The following is a 25,752-nucleotide window of genomic DNA, read 5'->3' as shown; positions in this document are numbered from 1 at the left end:
GCGTCAGTCCCCCTGCAGAGTCTGATCCTGGTATAGTCCCTGTGGATGGGTGGGTGCTGGCTAGTGGGCTTCCCGGCAGACTGGGATTCGCCCTGGGGTGTGTGGGTATGTGGGTGTGCACAGCCCCCCATGACTCCTACGTTTCCTCTGAGCCTGGTTCTGCGAACCCCTACTCCCAGGCCCCCCACCCCACCCCCGCACGGCTACCGCCCCGTTTGATTTTTCATCTATTCCCCGAAGTCAGCAAGGTCTCCGCGCGGCCCGTCCAGTCCCCCAGGCGGGAGCTAGTGTAATTTGTAGGGAGATTGTCTTCACTCCCCAAGTCAGCACTTAATTGGCAAGGCGCTTGATTTAACAGCGTGGGAGCCTACACCGGAAAAATGGCTGGGATAAATCACCGCCCGACGCCAGAAAATAGATATAATCTCAACATTAACTACATTAATAGTAGCAGGAGCCGAATTAAGAAAGCCATAAAGTATCGGCAGGAGAGCAAGACTTACAGCCCGGCCCGCGTGCGCTCTGAAAGGCCCGGGACGGAGCTGGTGGGCGGAGACGTGGAGGCCACGCCCACCATCCAGGTCTGCCCGGCCCGAGGGCGGTGCAGTGACTCCAGGTGGGCTGGGGTGCCCGGAAGGCTTCCTGGAGGAGGGACGGTTGTGATACCGCTCTAACCGCTGTCCACTCAGCCACGTTGGGATGGTGCGCATACGCGTTGTGGCTCCTGGGCGGGCTCACTGCCCTGGCAGTATCGGCACCGCTACTTAGTGGAGGAACACTTATCCTGTTTGAGAGTTTTGGGTGTTCATTGTCAAGTTAAGGTCCCTTTGCTTTTGTCTTTTGTGGCGCAGCCCTGACCTCTCTTAGGGGCTTGTGAGAACCCTCTGGCACCAGCGATGTACGCATGGCCTCGTTGCCCTATGCTTCTCCACCGCCCGGGGTTGCCTCGTCGGTTTGTTTACCAGGATATTAAAAATCGTTTGCGTCCTCTTTATGTCTAAATCGGCCAGAAAGCCCACTCCCTCAGAGTTCAATTCTTTGTTCCCTCTGTGCTGTGAATCTGAAACTCGAATCCACCTGGAATTGGTTTGGGTGTGCTTTGGGATGACAGAAAAGTTCAGAGGTAGTTTTGTTGAGTGATACTGGTCCCCTTGCTAAATTGGCAGAGCTGCCTCAGTACGATGGAACCCGGTCCCCTGTTTCTGCCTGGATGTCCTGAACTGCACGTCTCCGACATTTTCCAACACCCCTGGTTCTGGTGTTCTGAGATGTAATGTGCTCAGGTGACCAGTGTCCTGTCCACGGGTTTGTCTGTGTAGCTCCGTCATCATTTCCTGTGCACCCTCTTGCTCCCTCCAGTCCACCCCATTACCCCGGACCTCCGTTCATCCGGGTTAGCTCAACCTGCTCCTAAGGGTCTCACGTGGACAGAAGAGACCCCAACGCTGTGGATGGGTGGGTGCTGGCCATACCCTGGGTGCCAGAGGGCATCTGGACTTTGGCTGAGCAGCTGGTGCACCTGCCCTAGTGCCCTGTGTTGATGGGTGTATTGTTATTACCAGCACCCACTGAGTTGAGCCCCCTCGTCGTATACTGAGTGCCCAGAACTGTGCATGTTGGTGAAGAGCCCCCTCTAGTCTTTCTCTTAGTGGTTTACAGGAGAGCCTCACATAGCCGGGGAGGACCCCTTTGCCAGCTGTCTTAATGCAGCCTGCCTTCCCCTTTGCCACTTTATTATCAGGTGGGTAAAGGTTTACGGAGCAGAACATCAGTTTCCATTCAACAGTTGATACACATTTTGTTTTCTCTGGTTGACGGCTCCTCCCACTTCCTCCCCTGTCTCCTGTTTCCACGCCTCCTTTCCGACCCCTCTGGACTTTGTTCTTGGGGAGATGCTGCCCTTTGGTCTCTGATGGTTGATGAGTTGAAGGGGTTCTTGCCTTCCTAGTGGTGGTGGTCCTCGTATTCTTTGGCTGAGAATCGAGCTTTGGGAGTGAGTTCATTTCACATGTAAAGGGTGACTGGGGACCGTAGTTTTGGTAATTAGAGTTCCGCCCATCTGTCTGACAGGTAAACCTGGTCTGGTTTATGATTTTGACTTTGTTCCACAGTTTTCTCCCCTATCCAAGACCTTGTAACGCCATATTAGAGTGATTGTTAGTGGTCGCCAGGCACCATCTAGCTCTTCTGGTCTCAGAGCCGTGGAGATTGATATTCGTGTGGTCCATTGGCCCATTGCGTCTTCACTTTCCTCCACATTTCTTTCCTTTAGACAGGGAGAGACGGAATAGTGTGTGGGTTTTTTTTTTTTTAATGAAAAATACATACAACACAACATTTGCCAAATAAGCATTTTTTGTGTTGTTGTTGTTGTTAAGTGCCGTTGAGTCCGTTCCAATTCATAGCGACCCTGTATACGGTTTCCGAGGAGCGTCTGGTGAGCTTGAACTGCTGACCTGTGGTTCAAATCGACCTTGCAGTCCAGTGTGAATTAACCCACCGTGCCACACCTGGCCATTCAATTCATCATGTTCCAGAAGTGTGATAGTTTTTCATCACCAGAACCAGACGCTCCGTGCTTCCTAAGTGACCTTCTTTCCTCCTCCCTCCCGCACCTACTAGCTGCTAGTGAACTGTGGTCTCACGTTACGTGCCTGCCTATTCTAGATCTGTCACGTGAGTAGGATCATTCGGCATTTGTCCTGCTGTGTGTACCTTACTCAGTCAGCATACTGTCTTCAGGATCCATCCAGGTTGGGGTACACATCAGGACTTTATTTCTCTGGATGGCGGAGTCCCATTCCATTTATCCGCTGACGGGCATATAGGTTATTCCCACCATCTGGTTAGTATGGCTAGTGCTGCAGTGAATATCGGCGGACCCGTTGTGGCACTGTTGGCTAATGCGTCAGACTGCAAAGTCATTTGAGCTGCAAGGTCAGTGGTTCAAGCTCACTGGCTGCTCCTTGGAAACCCTATACAGGGTCTCCTCACAACAACAAGTTTCTATTAGACTCCCTGCTTTCAGGTCTCCTGGGTGTACACCCAGGAGTGGAATTGCTGGGTGGCTCTGCTTAGCTGTATGAGGCACTGCTGGACTGGATTGTTCGGACTGGCCTTTTCTCCACACGACTGCTGCCCGTAGGCTCACTTGGCTGTGCTCCACGGCTCCCAGGGCTCCACATCTTGCTGTTTTCCGCTCCTTGCCTTTGAACAGCGTCCCAGCTGTCCGTCTGTGCTTAATGAGCAGCGCTCTTGGAGTCTGAATTGGAGATCTGTCTGTCTGTGGTCTGAGGTGGGCCATGGCCCCTTGTCTACATGTGGAGGCCTGTGTGCTGACATTGGCCCGGAGGTGACTGCGTTATGTGGACTCCGTCCCTGGCACAGCTGCCGGTTTGTTCCTCTTCTAGATTATTCTGGATATTTGTTCTTCCAGTTGGAAACGCAGGTCAGGTTCTCAGCCTCCCCCAGCTGACTTCACTGCCAAGACCCCGGGGGCTGCCTCCCTCCGCCTCCGTGGACTGAGCCCCTCGGCTGGTGATGTTTGTTTTCTGCAGGAGTGTACAAACGCCGAGAGCTTCAGCAGAAATGGATTTTTAAAAGTGTCATTTTATGGAGAATTTTACTTTCCATCTTGTTGTTTATTAGGCTTTTAAAGGGAAAGCTTGTAATGCGTCCATTGATCGAAACACCAATTGGATAGATGTTCACGCATAAAATAGCCAACCCTGGTGGCAGGGAGGAGCCCGTTTGTAGAAGACGCAGGACAATTTGTATTGCCCGCCAACGCTCCTGGCTGTAGCCTTTTCATTCATTGCTGGGGAGAGGTGGGCAATTGGAGGCCTCTCCTCCTGCCCCTCCCCAGGGCTGCCCACCCCCCTTACAGGTTAACGTCTGGAGGTCAGGGACGGATTCCCACTCCATCCTTGGTCAGTGTGTGAGAGGAAGGCCAAGAAGCCAGCCGAGTGGGTGCCTGGTTGCTGGCCTCTACCTAGAGTGGCCATGAGACCTCCGCCTAACCTCAGAGTCTACAGCCCTGACCTCCTGTACAACTCGCGCCTCCTCAGTCCCCTACCCAGAAGTGTGGAAGGCAGGGGAGCATGGCGGGGTACAGGGTAGGCAGGGACTCGGCTGGACGGCACCAGACCACACTGAGGAGGCGCCTGGTAACACCCAGCTATGTCAGAGCCGGAAAAGCTTTGTATTGGGAAGGGGAGGATTCTGCTTCTCAGGGAGCAGGGCAGTGGGGTGGGCCCAGTGCTGGGGTACAGATCTGCTGAGTACACATACATCTGAACACAGGCACCTGTATACACACTTACTTGCACATGAGCCTGCACACGCATGCGCATGCTCACATGCCTGCACCCCTCCCGAGCTGACTGCCGGCTGAGCTGTAAGCCGAGTGGCCCCCGTCAGCGTTTCCGGTGGAAAGCCCACTTAAGCAGTTTTGAGGAGCCGCTGTCACGGTGAGGCAGGCAGTGCCTGACCTACTTGGGGATTCGCTGTGCCGAGCCGCCTCCCCCGGGCCACCCCTCTGCTGCTGACTCGGCATTCTGCTCGGGCTCGGAGCTGGAAAAATCTGCTCCATTTCCTGAAAAATGCTTCCCCGGTTCTTTGCTCTGCTCCTGCTGGCCTGCCTGCCAAGCCTGTCCGGAGTGCTGGGATGCTGGGAGCCCACCCCATGCGATACCCCCACCCCGCCTGTCCACGTCTTCCTTAAAACCACTCCCTCTCTCTGACCTTGGCCTTACTCTGTCCTCCCACCTTCCATCTGGGTGATGTCCTTGTCCACCCCGACTCACACCTCAGCTCTATAAACCACAGTAGCCAGCCTTCTAAGGACCAGGCATGCCTAGCCTGCCCTGTGCCAGCTGAGTGCCTGTACCCCCAGATCATGGGTCTCCATGGGGCCTTGCCCGTCTCCAGAGTCAAGCTGCAAGCCTTTCTCATCTGCCTGCCTGCCTGCCCCCTCAGACCTTCTGCCCACTCTGCCCTACCCCCACCACCCAGTCACTATGGACTCACCTGGCCCTGTGTGCAGACCACCCCCTCCCACCATGCCAGCCCTGCCCATACCTCATACCTGCTAGAGCTCCTGGACCTTGCTGTGTTGGGGGGTGGGATAGGGCAGACACTGGGCACTCAGAGAGCAAGCCAGGCCCCACTGAGTTGAATCCAAGAGGGCTTCCTGGAGGAGGTGACCTGTGAGGGTATCTTGAATCCCACAGGTGGTAGTGGCAGGAACAGAGGTGTCTGGAGCTGCACGCAGGTGTGGGGGCAAGGCCATGCTGGGCCTCTGGATGCAGTCATCACTATGACTATGTGGGAGCCACTGTGAGGTATTGAGTGGGAAGACTTGATCTAAACTGGTTTACAGACCAACCCATTGGAAGGGCATGGGAGAGGCCAGGCAGATCTTGGGGCAGGGAGAACAGGACTCCCAGGGACCCCGATCTGGCAGGTGCAGGAAGGGGACCTGCAGGGACCCCAGGGTAGTCTGTGATCTGTAACTGGAGATGTCATCCCCCCAGGGAGGGTGTGCGCATTGGGAGCATGTGGGTTGTGTGTGTGAGGAGCCTGTCTGGTGTTTACACGTGCCCTTGGGGCAGGCTGACTTGGATGGGGTTGGTTCTGGACGCGATGTTGAGACTCAGGACAGGCCGAGTGTAGGGGGCCCAGGGGTGCTCTGGCCACGTGGGCAGTACTGGGACAGTCTTAGCCCTTGTCTGTGGGCACTCTCCGGAGAGAAGCCCTGATGTCTGGGGGAAGCCCTTCTGTCACGTGGCCCCACGGGGTCCCTCCGCCCTAGGCCTTTGACTGGAAGTGACCCGGTCTCAGCCCCTCCGCCCGCTGGATGTAGTGGGCTGGCTGGCAGGTTGGGCAGTGCTCGCCTGGCGAGTGGGTGGTGGGCAGCTTGTTTTACCTTAAAACAGACTCTGCTGCGGGTCGTGTCTGTGTGCCACCTCTTCTGCTCTTCCCTAGCACTGTCTCCCCACCTCGTCCTGTGCCCCTGCCGGGCCCTCACCCTGTACAGTCAAGGTTATGGTGATAAATCCTAGTGCATTGTCACTTGTATTCGGAGTAAATTGGCTGGTCGCTTTCGGGCTGAAGGGGAGATAATTTGCTGCAGTATTTCAAATGGATTAGAAATGGATTTGAAGGGAAAGTTCATGCCTCCCATTACAAAGGCGCGAAAGAGACCATCTTACGGCGCTGCTCCCTCCCTGGCCTTCATTATCCACGCTTAATACCTTTCCTATTTTCCAGCGTTAATGAAATTTCCTGGCGGCGTGGGCCTGCTGGACGGATGGGAGAAGCCTTTAGATCTGAGGCCCCGTTGTAGAGAGGGAATTACAGGCCCGCGTCGGGAGGGCAGGCGCGCGTCCGGGTCCTTGGCCCGACTATTATCTCATTAATTTCATCCTCTCTTCTCAATACAGTTCCTTTCCAAAGGCTGTCCTTCCCATTAGGTGACTGTCTGCTGCAGCGCTGTGACACTCGTAGCCATGGGGAGGGCAGTCCACACCCGCCACAGCAGCCCCATGCCCCAACACCCTCCTGACCTAAGGTGTTGCCTCTAGAGTGGCACGGAGTGGCAGAGGGGACGAGGCAGCCAAGGGATGGAAGGGACGAGGAGGCAGAGGGACAAGGCGGTGGAGGGGACACAGGGGACAGAGCTGTTGAGTTCTCTTGTCTGCCCAGTGCCCCAGCCCCATGGGTGTGTGGAGCACTGGGCAGCACTCACTCTGCCCCAGCGTGTGGTCCCGACTATCGGGGTACAGATGGGGGGACCTGTAGTGGCCTAAGTCCAGGGGGCTGTTGGCAGTGAGTGTCCAGGGCAGCACAGACAACAGACGGTCATTCTCTCTCAGTCCTGGGGGCTGGAGGTCCAGGACCAGGGTGTAAGCAGGGCTGCTTCCTCCTGAGACCCACCCCCCCTCCGGTCCTGGGCTGTGCTTACATCATCGCAGTCTCTGCCTGTGTATCACACGCCTTCTCCACCCAACTCCAGAGTAGCCTTGTCCGAAGTCGATTGCAGCTGCAAAGACCCTGTTTTCACACAGTCCTTAGGTTCTGGGACTCAGGACTTCGGCACACCGTTTAGGGGACATGGTTCAGCCCACAGCTGAGAGCAGACCATGGGGAGGAGGGTTCCCAACGTGCCCTGCAGGCTGGGTACCCACCTCAGACATTTCCATGTGTCTTGGTGTGAGCCTTCCCCTGGGTCTAGGAGGTTCTCAGTGCAGGGAGAGCAGACCCAAAGGACTCCTTCCCCTCCCGGCTCTTCTCTAGTGGGGGCTCTGAGGTTGCTCTGCTCTCCTCTTTCTCCTGGGACCTCTTATAAGAGAAGGTGGTTCTGGCCACATCCCAGGGCAACTCCCCTATATCAGATCCCAGCCAGGGCCCCACTGGGGTCCAGCCCACAGTCCATCACAAATGATACCACCTCACCTCAGGCACGATGGCATCTTCACGTGCCTGCCAAACCACGGAGAATGACAGCCTGGCCCCGTTTAAAGGCACATTTTGGGAGACACAGTTGGATCCATGGCACAGCTCTTCAGAAGGGGCCAGGAGCACACCCCCCACCAGCCCGGCCAACCCTTCCTCATGCCCCTGCCTGGCTCTCCATCCCAGAGCCGCGGCTGGAGGCTAGAGCTCCCGGGACCCTCCACAACCCTGGTCTGGCCACACATCCTCTCACTGACTCACTAATGGGCCCTCAGAGGCTTGTCCAGTTTCAGTTGCCCACTGCAGGTGGCCACTGCTGCCCGCCCTCCTCACACTGCTCTGCTCCCCCTTCACTCCCTGCCTTGCAGGTGAAGTTGGGGGTCCATGTGATCCCATGTCCTAGGCTCATTGTGGGCTGTGTGACCATGAGGCCCAGGTTGCCTCTTGGGTGGGGTCACCTACAGCACAGGTGGGGATGGTCCATCAGCATCCCACCCTTGGCATCTCCCTGGAGTGTGGGCTCCTGGACAGAACCTGTGGGGGTGTGAAGAGAGATTTTACCAATGTGCAGCCACACCCCCCCGACGGCCCCCTTTGACCCTGTAGCCTCTGCTCAGGGACCCCTGTCCAGCAGCCCACCCCCACCTCATCAGCCCAGCTGGGTGCGTGGGCCTTCAGGTGGGCATGGGGGCACCCCCTAGGACCACAGAAACCTTGAGGCTGCCTCTGGCCTGGCCCCTAGTGCTGACAGCCTCCAAGTCTCATGCACCTGCCTTCCCTGTCCCCTCAGGTCCCTGCGCCCAGCTGCCACTGGAGCTGGGAAAAGTCCACCAGGCGCCCCCCGGTGGCGGAACAAGGGCTACCGCTGCATCGGCGGGGTCCTCTACCGGGTGTCAGCCAACAAACTCTCCAAGACCTCAGGCCGGCTCAGTGATGCAGGCAGCAGGCCGCTCCTGCGTACAGGTGAGTACAGGGGAGGGGGTCAGCAGGGCTGGGGTGCTGAGTGGGGGCTTTCTTGGTGGTGGAAGGTCATGCTGATCCCACTGGAATGTGTGCTCTGGGAGAGGGTCTGAGGCTAGTGGTCTGGCGTCCAGGGAGCCCTCCTCAAGGTCTGCTTTAGCTCAGCTGGGGGATTTCCCTGGTGCCAGTGTTTCCAGACAGGTGACTGAGTGGGCCAGCTCATGGGTGCCTGTGTCCCCTACGGGCCTGGAGAGACCTGCAGAACTGGGGGTTCCCGCTCCCTTTTAGTGGGGCCCTGATTCTCTGTGGTCTTGTGTGGAGTTTGTGTTCTTCTGGACAAAGGCAACAAGCCCCAGGGGTGGTAACCAGACCCCCTGGGCCCAGGCTGTGATTGCTTCATCCGCTGCGCCTGGCTTAGGAGACAAGGCCAAACACGAGTGCTTTGGGCTGATTATCACACACATTCACTAGAAAAACCCTTTGGTTTCAGTCCAGTTTCACCCCTTCCTTGTCTGTCCCCAAACCATCAGAGCAGAGTGACTGCAGGTCACAGCAAGGGGCCTGCGTCCCATGCAGCCATGGGGGCTGGACAGCAGGGCCGGGCTCAGAGCTCAGGATGATTGATGTAGGACTGTGGACTGGCACGGAGTGGGAAGCCAGTGATGTGCGAGCGACCTGCACGAAGCCCAAAGAGCCTGCAGCCTTGGACCCCTGGGGTGTTGCGGGGTTCCGGAAGTGCGCTTCTGTCCAGCACTGCTGTGGGACAAAGCTCCAAACTCAGGTGTTGAGACTAAGCCTGACACCTCTCAGTGTGAGCAGGCCGTCCTGATCGGTACCCACTGCTCTTCTGCCACATCCTGGTCCCAGCCAGGCCCCTGGTGGCGCAGGGACAGACTCAGCCTTTAGGGAGGGGAGCTTGAAGGCCATTCCTAAGCCATCCCCCTTGTATGGAGCCCGCCCCGGCCACTAGGAGGGTGGTAGATGGCTCCCCACGGTAGGGACGGCTGCTGACCAGGGAGCCCACTTCTATGAATTATAATTAAAGAAATAAATTTCCTGCCCTGGTGTCAGCGAAACTTGGACTTCAGCAAGAAAGTGCCGGCCCCTTTCTAGGACAGCTTCCTGTGCCCAGACAGCCCAGCTTCAACCTTCCTCGGGGCCCAGCAGCCAAGGTGCCCCTGCCTGCAGGACTCCACACCAGGGCCCTTCCCAGAGGACGTACATCCTGACCACTGGGCATTCATGGTCCCAGCTAAGCAGGGGTCCCAGGCCACCTGTGAGGCCGAGTGGACAACTCAGGGCTGAGGCTGGCTTTCCAGCCCATTCTGAGTACCCTGGTGTGATGGGTGCAGCAGGGATGTGGGACTTACCCCCCCACGTGTGAGGTCATCCTCAGCTGGGGAATGCTGGCCCTGGGTCCCTCACTGCTGCTTGCTTTCCCTCCTCTGGCCCCACCCTGCCAATCCTTTGAGCCAGGGCCTCCTGTTCCCCGGTGCAGGGGCCACATGGAGCGGTATCCCGGAGCCCCATTGGCAGCACATGGGGGGCAGCAGTCCCAGTAGGCTCTGGCCAGATACGCTGGTTCTGCTGGGGCAGCTGTACTGGGCCCCGGGCCAGCACCCTCTGCCTTCACACACACCCCTCCCCGCCTGTCCTGGGAGGAGGGGCAGTGATAGTGTGCAGCCAGCGGGGCGGGGTGGGTGTCTATTCTGGGATGCTCTGAGGTGAGAATTCTCTAGAAGGCTCTGCACCTTCTGCTCTCCAGGCCGCCTGGGGTCCGCGGGCTGTGAGCGGGCTGCGTGTTAGCGCCTCTCGCTGCCTCTCTTCAAGCTACTTTATGTGCATTTTTTAACACCGCCAAGCATTAAAAAAGGTGCCTCCCGCTCCTGTCAAAACTCCCATGGAGCTGAGCACAGACGTGTTTTCAGAGCAGAAACTGGGAAGGGCCGCCCTCTCTGGGCGGGCAGGCAGGCGGCACATGGTGTCTTGAACCCGAACAACCAGGGTTAGCCATGCCGGCTGGCAGGGGGTAGGGGGATACTCTTATCAACCGGATGTGCCCTTGACCTGGAAGGGGAGCCTCTGAGTGCCCCTCCCAGCCCTGCTTCAGAGCCCCCACTGCCCCAGGGTAGTTGGCCCTTAGCTCTGGCGGGGAGTGGGTTCCACTCAGAATAGCTCCAGGCAGGGCGTGTCCATCCACCATCCCTGAATCTTCCAGAACACAAGTAGATACTCCCACACCCCATCCCAGGAGTCTCCAGGCTCAGAGACAAGGATTCAGGTGTGTAGGTGCCAGGGGAAGGCCAGTGGGTGTGAGGACCTGACTGTCGGCCGTGTGTGTCATGGACCCGGCTTCCAAAAGTGGATGGAGCCAGACTCGGGACTGCGGGAGAAAGCAGGTGGTATGAGAACCCCTGAAACTGGCTGTGGAAGGGGGCCGGGCTCTGTCTCCACTTCAGAAGGGGCCACAGGAAACGGTCATGTGTGTGTCTGAGGAGAAGGGTACTGTGTGTCGCATACAGCGCCTGCCCGCTGTCCAGTCACTTGGCCCGCTTCCCAGGGGTCAGTCCTTCCTCCAGGAGCTGTGGCTGGGGTAGGCCCTGCAGGGGCTGAGCCGGCGGCTCCTGCTCGAGGTTCTCAGTGAGCACGTGGCTCTGCCATAGGAAGTGACCCTCTCCACTCCACGGGGTGGGCACACCAGGGACTACAGAGTGCATGGGCAGAGGCCACCCGATGTTTCTGGACCACCTGCCATGAGACCCTGAGTATGGGGCCTGAGGGGCCAGCCCAGCTGTTCCTCCCTAGGAAGGCTCAGCCGGCCTGAGCTGAGTGTGGGGCTCTTGCAACCATGGGCTTGGTATGACCGGGCCTATCTCTCCACAGGCCGCTTGGAGCCAGCCAGCAGCTGCAGCCACTCCCTGGTCAGGTAGGCACCTGGGGCTGGGGTGGGGGGCACCCCTTGATGTCAGCTCACCCAACCATTCCTCTCCATAGCCGGGCCGTGCAGCGCAGCCTGGCCATCATCCGCCAGGCGCGGCAGAAGAGGAAGGAGAGGAGAGAGGAATACTGTATGTACTATAACCGCTTCGGCCGCTGCAACCGCGGGCAGCTCTGCCCCTACATCCATGACCCTGAGAAGGTGGCTGTGTGTACCAGGTGCCCGTCTCTGCTCACCCTCCCTCCCACAGCGTCCTCCCGGGCACCTGCCCGGCTCTGCTCACCCTCCCTCCCACAGGTTTCTCCGGGGCACCTGCAAGAAGACAGATGGGACCTGCCCCTTCTCCCATCACGTTTCCAAGGACAAGGTCAGTGTCATCTGCCAGGTGCCCTCTCCTCTCCCTGCCCCACCCCAATGGCCACACAGCCTCCTGCACCCAGGCCCCAGACCCGGGGGGCTTGGAGCTGAGCCATACCTGCCTCTTCTCCCCTTAAAGCTGTCAGAGGTTGGGGGTTCTAGAGAGCTTTGTGGTGGAGGTGGGGCTCCCTGGGTGAGGGGGCTGTGAGCAGGAGCTATGACTGCCCCCCGAACCAGTTTTGAGGAGCAAGGTTCCCCATGGGGCCGGGAGGGGGCAGTGACAGCGGCTGAGGGGTACTGGACAGGCAGAGTGAGGGCCGCCGGGCAGAGGCGGCTGCTGCTACAACAGCTTTTCCCCTTGAGGAACTTGAAGAGAATCAGCATTTTTCTCCCTAATAGAGCTCCGAAACTCTGTTGTGAGCAATTTGGAGATTCACGTCGAGTTTCGGGTTCATTAGCTGCGGCTCGGAGCCCGCACATTGAGAGCTGTCTGCGGCCGCCGCACCAGCAGTACCCTGAGTTAATGTTATTGTTATTTGTGTGGACGTAGCGGGGTGCAAACAAGGTTAATTGAAATGAGAGCGCAGTTTTCCTCTTGATAACGGCCCTGATCTGACAGCGAGGAGGGGTTTCGTTTGGTGTAAGAGTTGGCTTTATTATCCCTTTTTATTAGAGCTAATTTGGGCTCTATATCAAAAACCGCATTAAGGGAGTCGTTGGCAGCCGCACCACCGCCTGCCCCAAAGGGACCCCCCCAGCCCCTCTCCCCTCTGCGGCTGCAGTTAAAAGACAATTAAAAACAAGCGGCCACGTTAAATCACCCTTTGTTTCTTTACTCCCCCTCTCCTGCCTGCCACTGTCCCATCCCTGGCCCCCCCTCCGTCTTTCCCCTGCCCACACCTCACCCCAGGAACGTGGTGTTTTCAAAGCTCCAGGTCCCCTCCCCTGACTGGGGCCACCTGGCCCACAGGTCACTGCTGGGCTTAACAACTCCTGGCAGTTAGTCTTGAATCGTAGCAGCTGCTGGAAGGGGGATGTGGTGACCCCCACAGCAGGGACCTAGGGGGGCAGAGTATGGGGCCGCAGCAGGGCCCCATTCCTGGGGGACTGAGGGAAGGGTAGGGCATGCCCCCGACTGCCTGCCTGTGAAGTGGGGACCCCCGGGGCAGGCTGTTCCGCCTATTGGTACCCCCGTTTCTGTGCCGGCAGGGGCTGTGCCCCCTTCTTGTGGGGAGGCCTGCCCCCCTCCTCATCTGGGCTCCATGTCGGGGTCCCCCCCCTCCCAGATGCCGGTGTGCTCCTACTTCCTGAAGGGGATCTGCAGCAACAGTAGCTGTCCCTACAGCCATGTGTACGTGTCCCGCAAGGCGGAGGTCTGCCAAGACTTCCTCAAAGGCTACTGCCCCCTGGGCACCAAGGTGAGGGCTGCTGTGCGGGAGACCACCCAGTGGGGAGTGCTGGGGCATGGGCTTGGAGCCTGGACAGACAGACAGAGGGGTGAGGCCTGGAGAGGAAGGGCAACCGGGAGGGTTAGGGGCCGGGAGCTCCAAGCAACATGAAGAACGCTTGTCCACCACGATGGTGTCCATATGGCCCGGGCCTGTGGGGGCAGCATCCTGGGGGCCATGGCCACCGTACTGGGCCCCTCTGCTCCTGCCCGCCTCCTCAGGTGAGAGGATGCTGAGGCCACAGTTTTGGGGGTGGGTATGCTTTGCGCAAGGGCTAAGGGGAGGGTTGGGGTGGTCGTGGGTGGGGTCTGTGAGGGTGGGGAACTCCGACCCCCTCTGAGAAGTGGGGCACAGATGCTGTCACTGTTAGGAGAAACTGGTGGGGTCTCCGTCTCCTTAATTACTGTCCTGCGATTCCACTGGGCTCTCTCTCCTGTGGTTAGGCTGGGGTTCCCTGGAGGGTGGCAACCCCAGCTGCCTAGCTCAAGTGGACATGTCTCTCCTGCCCAGGCCAGAGGGGGCAGCAAGGGGAGGGTCCCAGGATCTTGGGTGAGAGGCCACTGCCTTGGGGGCTTGAGCACTGGAGGAGGGGCCTGGGACCTTGCCAAGCCCCTGCTGTGTGTGTGGTGGGCATGGGTGGTCACGCAGGACCCGTGAAGTAGAGGAGGGAGAGAGGAGGGCTAGGCCTTGAGCTAAACTGAGCCCCTCAGCACCACCCCTTTCATTTTTCGGCTACCTGGGAGTGCCCCCCAGTGCCCGCTCTCGCAAATCCTGCCTCTTGTTGTGAGGACCCCAAGCTGGACTGCCGCAGCCAGCGCACACCTGTTCCCTGACAAAGTATGGCTCTTCCTGCTGAAAGCCGGAGGGGGAGGGGGGGCGCTGGGCCAAATGGGGCTCTGACGCGCGTCACCTTGGAGGACACTATTGTCGGGGCCACTGGAAGCCGGCAGGGACCGCCCACCGGCCTCCCACCAGAGGGCGGGGCCTGAGAGGGTCCTCCCAGACCCCACTGGGGATCCCTTGGAGGCCACGGACAATGGTTGTAAAATATTCCAATTTAGATGAAAACATCCAGGCGGTGTTGGGCCCTGATTCTATTAGTGGAAGTGCTTACTGCGTCCCTTTCGGCGTTTCGGCGTGGCGTCCTCCCCCGCATGATGGATAGCAGCTTGTAATTATAGATGGGGAAAGCGCTGAGCAGACCGGATTCCTCCTGGGCCTGCGAGGGTTAACTGGATTCTCTAAATAATATAAAACCTGCTGAGTCGTCATCTTGGTCTGAAGTAGAAGTCCTCAAATGGGCCCCAGAGAGTTTCTAATATTCCACTGAATCTAGTGAGATTGTTAACCCTGCGCTGTAAAGCGGGGCCTCCTTACTGAACCTGAAGAATTTAGGCCCTACCCCCTGCCCCCTGCCCCGCCCTCGCGCCTCAGCTTGTCCACACCTTTAGGGGCTTCCTGAGTGGTCAGCTGTCTCCATGGCAATTTACAGGATGAGGGTGAATGGGAGAGAGCTTATTCAAGTGCCTCTAGGTTGACACCAATGCCCCCTCCATCCCCTCCCACATATGGAGACCCCACCTCTTGTCCGCATGATGCCTCTGTGGGTCTCTGGTCAGCGCCCTCACCTTCTGACCCACACAGGGAGAGCTGAGAGGCTTCAGTAGGGAGTCCCCCACCCAACGTCCACTGGCTCTCTCTGAGGCCCCCTGTTTCCCCTAGGCATTGTACTTCAGGGTTTTGGCCTCTTGGCTGGCATCTCCCTGCTGGCTTTGCCTCTGGGTCCCTTACAGGTGGGATGGATGAGGGCCCTGTTCATACATACTTTGCTACATGTACGCAGCCTGCTTGGGCACTTTACACGTGTGTCACCGCTGAGCCCTGGGCCATAGTGAGACCAGCTAAAGAGGAGTTTCTGCCAACTTTAAAACACACCCTTTTCTGTGAATCGAGTGAAGGTTGACAGAACAGATCATCAGCTTTACGGACAACAAGGCACACCGTTTATCTCAGTGACTGCAGTTCCCCCCCATGCGACAACAGCTTTCTGCCCACCCTCCTCCCAGCGCTTCTCCACGGTGTCCGGATTCACTATGGACATACACTCCAGACCTATCGTTTAAGACACTCTGGGAGTGTAGTGGTTACAATTCAGGCTGCTAACCTCAAGGTCAGCAGTTCGAAACTACCAGTCGCTCCATGGGAGAAAGATGAGACTTTCTGCTCCCATAAAGATTTATAGCCATGGAAACCCTATACAGGGTCACGATGAGTTGGAACCGACTCCACGGCACACCACCAGCACTATTATCCATGGTTTAGATGACAATTCAGCCATGAGGGTGAGTCTGGTCTCTTCTTATTGGTCTCCCCTGGCTCTGTCTGACCAGCACACCTGGTCTTTTCGGTACTTTTGAGTTGTGTTACATGTTTCTCCCACTCTATTCAGAACCTTTTCACGTGAACCACTTCAGAACAGCTGGGAGTGGTAGCTGGGCACCATCTGCGGCTTCTGATGTCAGGGTTCCATGAACTTTTGGACGCTCCCTCATCCGGAGTCCTCTGTGTCTTCCTTCTTTCCTTAGCATAATGCTCCTGAGGTTCATCTGTGTTGGGACAGTTATCAGTTCTTCATTCTTTTTATTGCTCCATGGATGGATGGACCACAAGTTGTTTCGCTGTCATCTGCCAATGGGCATTAATGGTTTCCAGCTTTTGGCGTGGGTGAATAAATGCTCCTATTACCATTTATGTACAAGTGGTCCTAGGTCTCCATTTCTCTGAAAATTGCTGCTCCCTGGTAGCTATGATATTCTTCTCCAACACCATAACTCAAGTGGAACAGATCCTCTACGGTCTTCTTTACTCATGGTCCAACTCTCATATGCATATGAGGCTGTTGATACCATGGCTTGGGTCAGGAGCACTTTAGTCCTTAAACTGACATCTTTGCTCTTGAACACTTTAAAGAAGTCCTCTTCATTTTCAGCAAGCTAGGTTGTACCATCTGTATATCACAGGTTGTTGATGAGTCTTCTTCCAATCCTGATGCTGTATTTTTCTTCATATAATCCAGCTTCTCAGATTATTTGCTCAGCATACAGATTGACTAATAAGTATGGTGAAAGAGTACAACCCAGGTGCACACCTTTCCTAATTCTAAACCATTCAGTGTTCCCTCGTTCAGTTCTAACAACTGCCTCTTGGTCTTTGTACAGGTTCTTTACAAGTACAGTGAAGTGTTCCGGAATATTCATTCTCCACAGTGTAGCTTGTCAGGACCCATAGAGTCAGAAAGCCTTTGCGTAGTCAATAAAGCACAGGTAAACAGCTATCTGGTAGTTTCTGCTTTCTGCCAAGATCCATCTGATGTCAGCAGTGGCATTCCTCACTCCACGTCCTTGTCTAGATCCGGCATGAACCTGTGGCAGGTAGTTCCTTGTCGGTGGACCGTTGCGGTTGTTTTTGAGTTACCTTTAGTGAAATTTTCCTTGCATGTGATAGTCATGATATTGTTAGATGATTTCTGCATTCCGTTGGGTCACCTCTCTTTGGAATGGGTACAGATATGGATCTCTTCCAATCAGTTGGCCAAATTTCTTGGCCTAGATGAGTGAGGGCCTCCAGTGCTGCATCAGTTTGTTGAAAGATTTCAGTCTGTATCCTTTCAGTTCCCAGAGCTAATCCTTGTTCTGTGCCAATGCCTTCAATGTACCTTGGACTTCTTCCTTTAGTATAGCTGGCTCTTGATTATATGTTACCTCTTGGAATGGTTGAACAGTGACTATTTCTTTTTGGTACAGTGACTCTGTATATATTACTTTCATCTTCTTTTGATGCTTTCTGCATTGTTTAATATTTTGCTCAAAGAATCCTTCAGTATTTCAAGTCAAGACTTGAAATTGTCTTCATTTGTTTCAGCTTGAGGAATGCCGGTCGTGTACCTCCCTTTTGGTTTCCTAAATCCAGGTCTTTGTGTCTTTTTGATCTGCCCTTGGACATTTTTTGTTCAGCTTTTACCTTATTTCTTCTGTTTGCCTTAACACTTCTATTCTGGAGAGCAAGTTTCAGAGTCCTCCTGACATCCATTTTGATCTTTTCTTTTTTCCTTGCCTTTTTAATGACCTTTTTCCTAAAGTGTTTATTGTGATCTGAGTGGTAGTTTCCATGGGAGAATATCAGTTTTACACCCATCTTCTTATATTTTGTTTCATTGCAATGATTACAGTCCCTTCCACGCATCACCATGCAACAGGATTTGTTTCCATTCTGTCTGATTTCTTTTTTTTTTTTTTTTTTGGTGTAAACAAAAACATTCAGGTTAATGACACTCTTCTGGCATTTTGCTTATTAGTGTCTAATGCATCAAAGCTGTTTTCGAGATGATCTCTAATTCAGGTAGAATATGTTCAAGTTCCTACTTTGGCTTTCCTGGATTTGCTTCCCACCATCTCTTTCCACAGATGTAGTCTGTTTGATTTCTGTGTATTCTATCTGGTGAGGTACAGGTGTATAGTCACCTTTTATGTTGTTTAAAAAAAAAAGTTCTTTGCAATGAACAAGTCATTGGTCTTGCAAAATTCTGTCATGTGATCTCCGGCATAATTTCCATCACCAAGGCCAGATTTCCCAACTGCTGGCTGTGCCTCTTTGTTTCCAACCTTTGCGTTCCAATTATCAGTAATTAACAATACATCTTGATGGCATGTTCGATCGATTTCAGACTGAAGAAGTTGGTAGAATTCTTCAGTTTCATCCTCACTGCCTTTAGTGGTTGGTGCATAAATTTGAGTAATAGTGCTATTAACTGGTCTTCCTTGTAGGCGCATGGATATTGTCCTATCACAGACAGCGTTGTACTTCAAGATGGACCTTGAAACGTGCTTTTTTGATGATGAATTCTATGCCATTCCTCTTCACTTTGTCCCAGCATAGTAAACCATGTGATTATCAGATTCAAAATGGCCGATACCAGTTTCATAATATAGGAGGTTAGACTCCTGATGTGGAGCTATAGGATCAGCACTGGACTGAGAACCACAGGGTTGGCAGTTCAAACCCGCCAGCTGCTCCTCAAAAACCCTATACAGGGTCACTATGAGTTGACACTTAACAACAACAATTGTAGGAGGTTAGAAATCTGTATATGGGATGTTGGTTCCTGGGGAGGGCTTGCTCTCTGTCGGCTCTGCAGGAAGACTCTGTCTCCTCAGCGTCTGTTTCTTGGTGCCTTGGTGGTCTCCGTGTGGCACGGCATCTTTCATCCCCACCTTTCCTCTGCTTGCTTGTTTAACCTCTCTTATGTCTCAGAAGGGAATGACTCAAGGCATCTCCTACACTAATCCTGCTCCAACACACAAAGAACCCACTCCCAAATGAAACTATAGAGGTTAGAATTCACAGTACATATTTGGTGGGGACACACAATCAAACCCACAGCAATAATGAAGTTCAACCAATTGTTTTATTATTGCTGTTAATTTATGGCTCCTTTTTTGGGGGTTGTGTCTAAGAATTTTTTGCCTAGCCGGAAGTCATGAGGATTCTCTCTTAGGGTTTCTTCTACTACAAGTTTTATTGTTTTGTTGTTGTTAAGTGCCTTCGAGTCGGTTCCGACTCCTGTATAGGGTTTCCAAGGAGCAGCCAGTAAACTTGAATTGCATCACCCTACAGCACCACACCAGACTTCAGTGTTAGCACCTGCATTGAAGTCTTTGTTCGATTTTGCGTTAATTTTTGTAATTGACGTGAAGTAAAGGCCTAAGGCTGTTATTATTTTGCGTGTGTTTAATTGTGAAAACATTGAAACGGAATGGTCGTAGAATTGTCTTTCTCCTCTTCTGATATTAGATTCTTAATTTTCAGTCTGTTCATCGCTATTATATAGAAATACAGCCGAGTTTTGAATCTCGATCCTGTATCTTCCTGGCCTTGTTTATTAGCTCTCATAGGGTTTTAATAGATTTCTTAGCACTTTCTAAAGAGCTCGGTAGTGCAGTGGATTAGGGCTGATAACCTCAAGGTTGGCAGTTCAAACCCACAGGAGAAGGATGAGGCAGTCTGCTTCCGGTAAGATTTTCCATCTCAGAAACCTCGCGGAGCAGCTCGGCTGTGCCCTGTGGGGTCAGCAGGAGTCCAGATCTGTCCACAGCAGTGGATTTGGGTTTCTATATTTGCAGTCATACCTAATCTATATAAAGAGACGGTTTTGCTTCTTCATTTCTAATCTGGATGCCTTTGGTGGTTTTTCTTTTCTTAATTATCCTGGCTGGACCCTCCAGTAGGATTCTGGATAGAAGTGCTGGAAGTGGACATCTTTGTCGTGTTCTTGATCTTGGTGCTGGAGGTGGTTGTGTGCTGTTGAGTCGGTACCAACTCATAGCCACCCTGTATAGGGTTTCTGAATCTGTAAATCTTTATGGGAGCAGAAAACCTCATCTTTCTCCTGAGGAATGGCTGGTAAAGTCTAACTGCTGACCTGGTGATTAGTAGCCCGACCTGTAAGCCACTACCCTGCCAGGGGTCCTTGTCCTTGACCTTAGGGAGAAACAATTCAGTCTATCGAGAATTCCTGGTAATGCAGTGGCTAAAGTGCCTGGCTGCTAACAGAAAGACTGCTGGTTCGAATCCAGTAGCTGCTCCCTGGGAAAAAGATGAGGCCGTCTTTTCCTAAAAAGATGACAGCCTTGGGGATTCCATGGCAGTTCCCTTTCTGTCCTGTAGGGGTCGCTCTGGGGTTGGTTGGGGTTTGGGAATCTAGTCTTTTCCCACCAAGTGTGATGTCAGTTGTGAGTCTTCCTGCTTCGCCTTTTTGTCATGAAGGAGTATTGGAGTGTGTCAGATGCTTTTTCTGTCTTCGTGGGAATGACTCTGCGGTTCATGGTGTGTGCACCTCACTGAGCAGCTGCCTCGCTGGCCGACCTTCCTCAGTGAGGGCAATAGTGAAAGTTGTGCTGACCTGGGTGTCCTCCCCATGTCCAGTACCGAGCCCACAGCTCTCCAGGAGGCCTCTGGCCAGTCCCAGCCCCACTGCTAGAGGCCTGGTTGCAGCTCTTCATGCAGAAGAGGAGACTGGGTGGATTTTGAGGGAGCTTTTTTGAGAAGGGGCCCAGGAGGAGGTGGGAGGGTATCTCAGCGCTCTAGGGTTGCTAGAATAGAAATGCCACAAGATACCACCAGTGGAGGGTTTTAACAACTGTGTGGGAGGCTGGGAGCCCGAATCCAGAGCAGCAGAATCCAGAAAGAGGTCCTTGCCTCCTTCCCCCATCAGTAGGCCAGCCTAGCCATCTGGGGAGATCTCCCTTCACAGCACAGGGGGCCCAGGTCCGAAAGACGCCCTCCCCGCCTGGCTTCTCTAACTCAGTGACGGTAGGTCCCCCTCTCTCTATGTTAGTAAGATCAGACACGTTGCAGGCCACGCCCTGGAGGAAGCTGCTTTTCTGTTAACTGCGTGTAGCAGATTTCATCACGGCAGTGACGCCATCACATCAGGACTCACTGTGGGAGACTGCTGTGTTTGTAACTGATAAACCACTGAGAACCCAGGCCTGTCACGTTGACACAAAGCCTTAACTGTCACTGTCTTTGTCAGCTTGACTCCTTAAACCATGTGTAGAATCTCTAAGAAAGACAGAGTCGTAAAACCCTTCTTGCACCTAACATGTTGCAGTGAACTCATGTACCACTGAAAACACTCCCTCCATTCGAGGGGAGTTTATTGTCCTCATGCGTCCTGGAGGGACCAAGCCCTGCGGTGGGAAGGGTACTGGGGTTGATTTGGGGACTGGGGGCTGGACCCAAATGGGTCCTCCTCCTCCATGACCTAAGCTGTTGAACACCTCTTCCACTCAGCTGTCAGGCCGAGGCCTTGGATTCCAAGCCCCCTAGGACCAGCAGCATGTTGCTCATTACTGTGAGGTCTGCCACAGCCTGCAGCAGGGCTGGCTGAGGGGAGTCCCTCTAGTCCAGTTGCCAGGCCCCAGGGCCACCTGAGTACCAGTCCCAATGGTAGAGCCTTGAGATCCGGCCTCATCACGTCAGCTCCAGAGCCTTCACAGCATCTGCATCTTCTCTTAACGCTGGTTTTGTAGAACAGCCGGGTCTTTGGACATAACTATGTCAGTAAGTGAGGAGTGGGTGGGTGTATTGCTTTTTGATATGAAACCAACCTTGCATTCCAGGAATCCATCACACTTAGTCATGCTCTGTAATCCTCTTTGTATGTTGCTGGACTCAGTTGGCTAGTGTTTTGTGGAGAGCTTTTGCATCAATATTCATAAAGGGTACTGGTTGATTGTTTTCCTTTATAGCGTCTTTGCCCAGTTTTGGCTTCATAAAATGAGTTTCGAAGTATGTCTTCCTTTTTCATTTTTTATAAGTGTTTGTGAATAATTGGTCTTCGTTCTTCCTTAGATGTTTGGTACAATTAACCCGCAAAGCCATCGAGCGCTGGACTTTTCTCTGTGAGAAGGTTTTTAATTACTGATCTGACAATCTGTTATAAGTGTGTTGGGATTTTCTGTTTGTTCCTGAGTCAATTTCAGTAGCTTATGCCTTTCTGGGAATTGCCACCAGGTACATCTGCTACACAAGACCTCTTTAAAGTGCTCCAGAGCAAAGAAGTCAGTGTGAGGACTAAGGTGTGCCTGACCCAAGCCGAGCTATTTTCAGTCACCTCATATGTGTGTGAGAGGAAGACCACAGAAGAACATCCAGGGTGCGCCTTAGAAACGGCGGTAGTGAGACATCGTCTTTCGTACTTTGGATGTGTCATCGCGAGGGACCAGTCACTGGAGAAGGACATTGTGCTTGGAAAATTGGAGGGTCAGTGAAAAAGAGAAAGGCCCTCAACAAGATGAATCGACACGGTGACAGCAACAGTGGGTTCAAACCCAACAACTGTGAGGATGGAGCAGGACCGGGCAGTGTTTCATTCTATTATGCATCGGGTCACTATGAGTCAGAGCAGACTCAACGGCACCTGACAATCACAGCATGTTTATTAAAGAAGCTTACAGCAGATGCTGCAGCCTTGCTTGCTTAAAGTGAAGAGGTCTTGAAGCATTTACTGGTGATCAAAGACAACACCTTTCAGTATGGATTTCACCTCAACAGAACAAAAACAAAAAGTCTTAACGACTGAAGCAGAAGTAACAGCATGATTAAACAGAAGATGTTGAAGTTGTCAAGGATTTCATTTCACTTGGATCCACAGTCAGCACCCACGGAAGCAGCAGTCAAGAAATCAAGCAAAGTTTCACACGGGGCAAATCTGCTACAAAAGACCTCTTTAAAATGTTGAAAAACAGAGCTATCGCTTTGAGGACTAAGGTGTACCTGACCTAAACCATGGTATTTTCAATTGCCTAAGAAACATTTGAAAGCTGGATAGTGAAAAATAGAGACTAAAGAAGAACTGGTGATACTGGTGAAGAATATTACTGTACCGTAGAATATTACCATGACTACCAGAAGGATGGACGGATCTGCTGGGGGAAATACAGACAGAGGCTGTTTAGGAGCAAGGACTTTGAAACTTCATCCCATACATTTTGGACAGGTTGTCAAGAGGGACCTGTCCCCAAAGAAGGACATCATGCTTAGTAAATTAGAAAGTCAACAGAAAAGCGGAAGACCCTCTATGAGACAGATTGGGCTGTGTTCCATTCTGTTGTATGTCGGGTTGTTATGAGTCAGAAGCGACTCAATGGCACAGAATAACAAAAGAAAAGCAAGTGTAGATTGAGAGTTTCCTATATTGACCTACTCCTTTACCATTCCGGGGTCTCCTTGTTTGTTCCTGTGGCTCTAAGTTACCTGGTGCCATTTCCACAGTTGCCTTTCAAATCGGTTGAGAGAAGTAAGAGGAGAAATGTACGTGTGTACTGACTGTTATGATGTGGTCTTTGGTGCTGCGCTTGGTTTTTTCCTGTGGATTTGAATTACTGTTGGGGTCACTTGCTTCCAGTCTGGAGAACTTTCTTTAGTACTTATTACAAGTACTATTGCCTAATTACCTACTAACAACGGATCCTCTGACTTTTTGTTTATGTAAGAATGTCTTTGTTTCACCTCCTTTTGAAACCTCATTTTGCTGCATATAAGGTTCTTGGCTGATTTTTTTCAGTATCTTGGATCTGCCCTACCACTGCTTTCTTGCGGCCTTTTTTTTTTTTTTAATGAGAAAAAACAGCTGCTAAACCTAAGGTTCCGACTTATCTGATTAGTGATTTTTCTCTTACCACTTTCAAGATTTTGTTTTTGTCGTGCAGCATTTTTATTCTGAGTCTCTTGGCATAGATATCTTACTTGGAGCTCCTTAAGCTTCTTGAATATGTAGATGAATGGTTGTCAGCCACTGCTCTTTTCTGCCGTTTCTTCCCTCCTCCTGGTATTCCCGTATGTATGAGTGTGGGTGCACTTAAAGGTGTCCCACATTTCTCTGAAGCGCTGTTCATTTTTCATCCTTGTCTTTTCTCTGTTTTTTAGACAGATTATGTAATCTTTATTGATCTTCATTGATTATTTCTTCTGCCAGTTCAAATCTGTTGTCAAGTCCCTCTAATGAATTTTTCATTTCAGTAATTGTACTTTCAAAGTCCAGAATTTCCATTTGGTTCTTTGTAATAATTTATGCCCTGTATTGATATTCTCTATTTGATGAGACTTTATATTTTCTTTTCTTCTTCTCTTTATGAATTTTTATTATGGATTGGGTGAAGGTTTACAGAGCAGAGAGCAGATCAGTTTTCCATTCCACAGTTTATTTATACACAGTTGGTTGCACGTCACAGATCACCGTCCCCACAGTTTTCTACTTCCTTCCTGGTTTTCATATCCGTTCTTCCTATTCTATCAACCCTTCTGAACTCTGTCCATGGGCCAGGCCAGTGCTGCCCTTTGGACCTCCATGGTTGACGTCTAAGGCGTGTGCACCTCCCTAATGTTATTCTTCCCCATATAGATCTGCTTATCGTTGGGCCAAAAAGTGATCCACGGGGTGAGTTCAGTTCTAGACCTGAAGGGGGTCGAAGGGCCACAGTCTCAGGGAGTTCTTTACTTCTTTAAACAGGATTTTTTCCCCGAATATAACCAATCAAATTATTTCAAATAATGACAGCTTTACTTCTTCCTTTCAATATGACTGCTTCTCCTTTCCTTCTTGCACTGAGTGGGAGCCCAGTACGGTGTTGATGGTACTGAAAGGAGGAAGCCATGCTTCCACTCTTTCCTCTCTGCCTGTGATGCTTTCTGGAAGGTTCTTAAAGAAGCGCTTTGTATCCGGCGAAAGAGTTCTCCTTCTCTTACCTGTCTGCACAGTGGTTTTGTTGGTGGGGGAGCACTTTGAATGGAGGTTGAATTTCCTCCAATACTGCTCCCGTGTCCTTTGAGGTGACGCTGTAATCCCTCTCTCCTAGCCTGCTAACACGCTAGTTTCTGTCTTTTGATGTCATGAAGTGAAGCCAGCCTTCCCTTCTGGAGCTGCACCCAACTCAATCCTCGTACAAGAGAGGACTTCAAAAAGTTCACGGAAGAATCCCACTGTCCTAGAATACCACTTTTCTGCAAACTTTTTGAAGTCACCTCATATTTTGTTGTTAAGTGCCGTCACGTTGGTTCAGACTCATAACGGCCCTGTATAGGGTTTCTGAAGAGCAGCCGGTGGGTTTGAACCACTGACCTTCAGGTAGCAGCTCAGTGCTGACCCTATGGCGCCACACTAGGACCCCGTATTTGTGTGTTTACATGTTGCAGAACTTGGTTTGCTTAAGATTTTTGAATCCTTGCTCATCCGTGAAACTGACCCAGTTGTACTTTTCTCATACGGTCTTGGTCAGGTTTTGATTTCAAGATTATTCTGATCTTAGAAACTAAGCCGAGAAATACTCTCTTTTTCTGTTCTGTAGAGGACTGCTGTCAAATCAGAACCAGGCGTTTCTTGACTATTTTGTGGAGCACTCGGGGCTGAGGCTTTAGTCTTCAGTACCGTTGAGACTCCTCTGTGTTTACAGGGACATGCGGCTTTCATTTCAAGTCCTTATTTTCTAGAATTTGTTCATTGACATAAAATTTGTTTATCCTATCTTGATAAGGATCATTGGTGTCACAGTGGATGAAGCATTGGACTGCTAACCTCAAGGTCTGTGGTTCAAACCCAAGCAGCCACTCTGCGGGAGAAAGATGGGGCTGTGTGTTCCCGTTAGGATGGACACCCTCGGAACCGTGAAGGGCAGCTCTCCTTTGTCTCCCCAGTGCCCATGGCTGGCCCCACCCTGGGCAGCGAGTCTCCGCACACCCCCTTTTCCAGTGACAGGTTCTCTGAGGGCAGACTAGGAGGAGCTTCAGGAATTGGAATTGGCTAGATGCTTTGGGCTGTCTCGTATTACTTTTATTATTTGCACTTAGGATCCTTGTGTTACTCTCATTAGTTCTTGATTACGATCTTACTAGATAAATTTATTAACATTTTCAAAGAACCAGCATTTGATTCTTTTCATTTTTCTTTTATTTTTGCCGTTTAATCAATTTCTGTTCTGATCTTTATTATTTTCTTCTGTTTTCATTGGGTTCATTCTACTGGCTCCCCTCCAAGCT

The 25,752-nt window shown here is 52.5% G+C and overlaps 1 protein-coding gene across 1 annotated transcript in view; it reads left to right on the top strand.

Annotated features, from left to right (window-relative positions):
• The window catches only part of ZC3H3 (zinc finger CCCH-type containing 3), a 76,299-nt gene that overhangs the window by 26,648 nt on the left and 23,899 nt on the right, over window positions 1-25,752 (top strand). Inside the window, exons 7-11 of the mRNA XM_006830865.1 lie at window positions 8,246-8,418; window positions 11,299-11,341; window positions 11,410-11,571; window positions 11,651-11,720; window positions 12,997-13,128. Of these exons, the coding sequence (XP_006830928.1) occupies window positions 8,246-8,418; window positions 11,299-11,341; window positions 11,410-11,571; window positions 11,651-11,720; window positions 12,997-13,128 (580 nt within the window). The remainder of the gene's footprint in view (window positions 1-8,245; window positions 8,419-11,298; window positions 11,342-11,409; window positions 11,572-11,650; window positions 11,721-12,996; window positions 13,129-25,752) is intronic.

Source organism: Chrysochloris asiatica, unplaced genomic scaffold (genome assembly GCF_000296735.1).
Source record: "Chrysochloris asiatica unplaced genomic scaffold, ChrAsi1.0 scaffold00001, whole genome shotgun sequence".
In the NCBI taxonomy this organism is placed as follows: domain Eukaryota; kingdom Metazoa; phylum Chordata; class Mammalia; order Afrosoricida; family Chrysochloridae; genus Chrysochloris; species Chrysochloris asiatica.
Note: the sequence above shows the minus strand (reverse complement) of the source record. Positions and strands in the feature narration are given on the sequence as shown.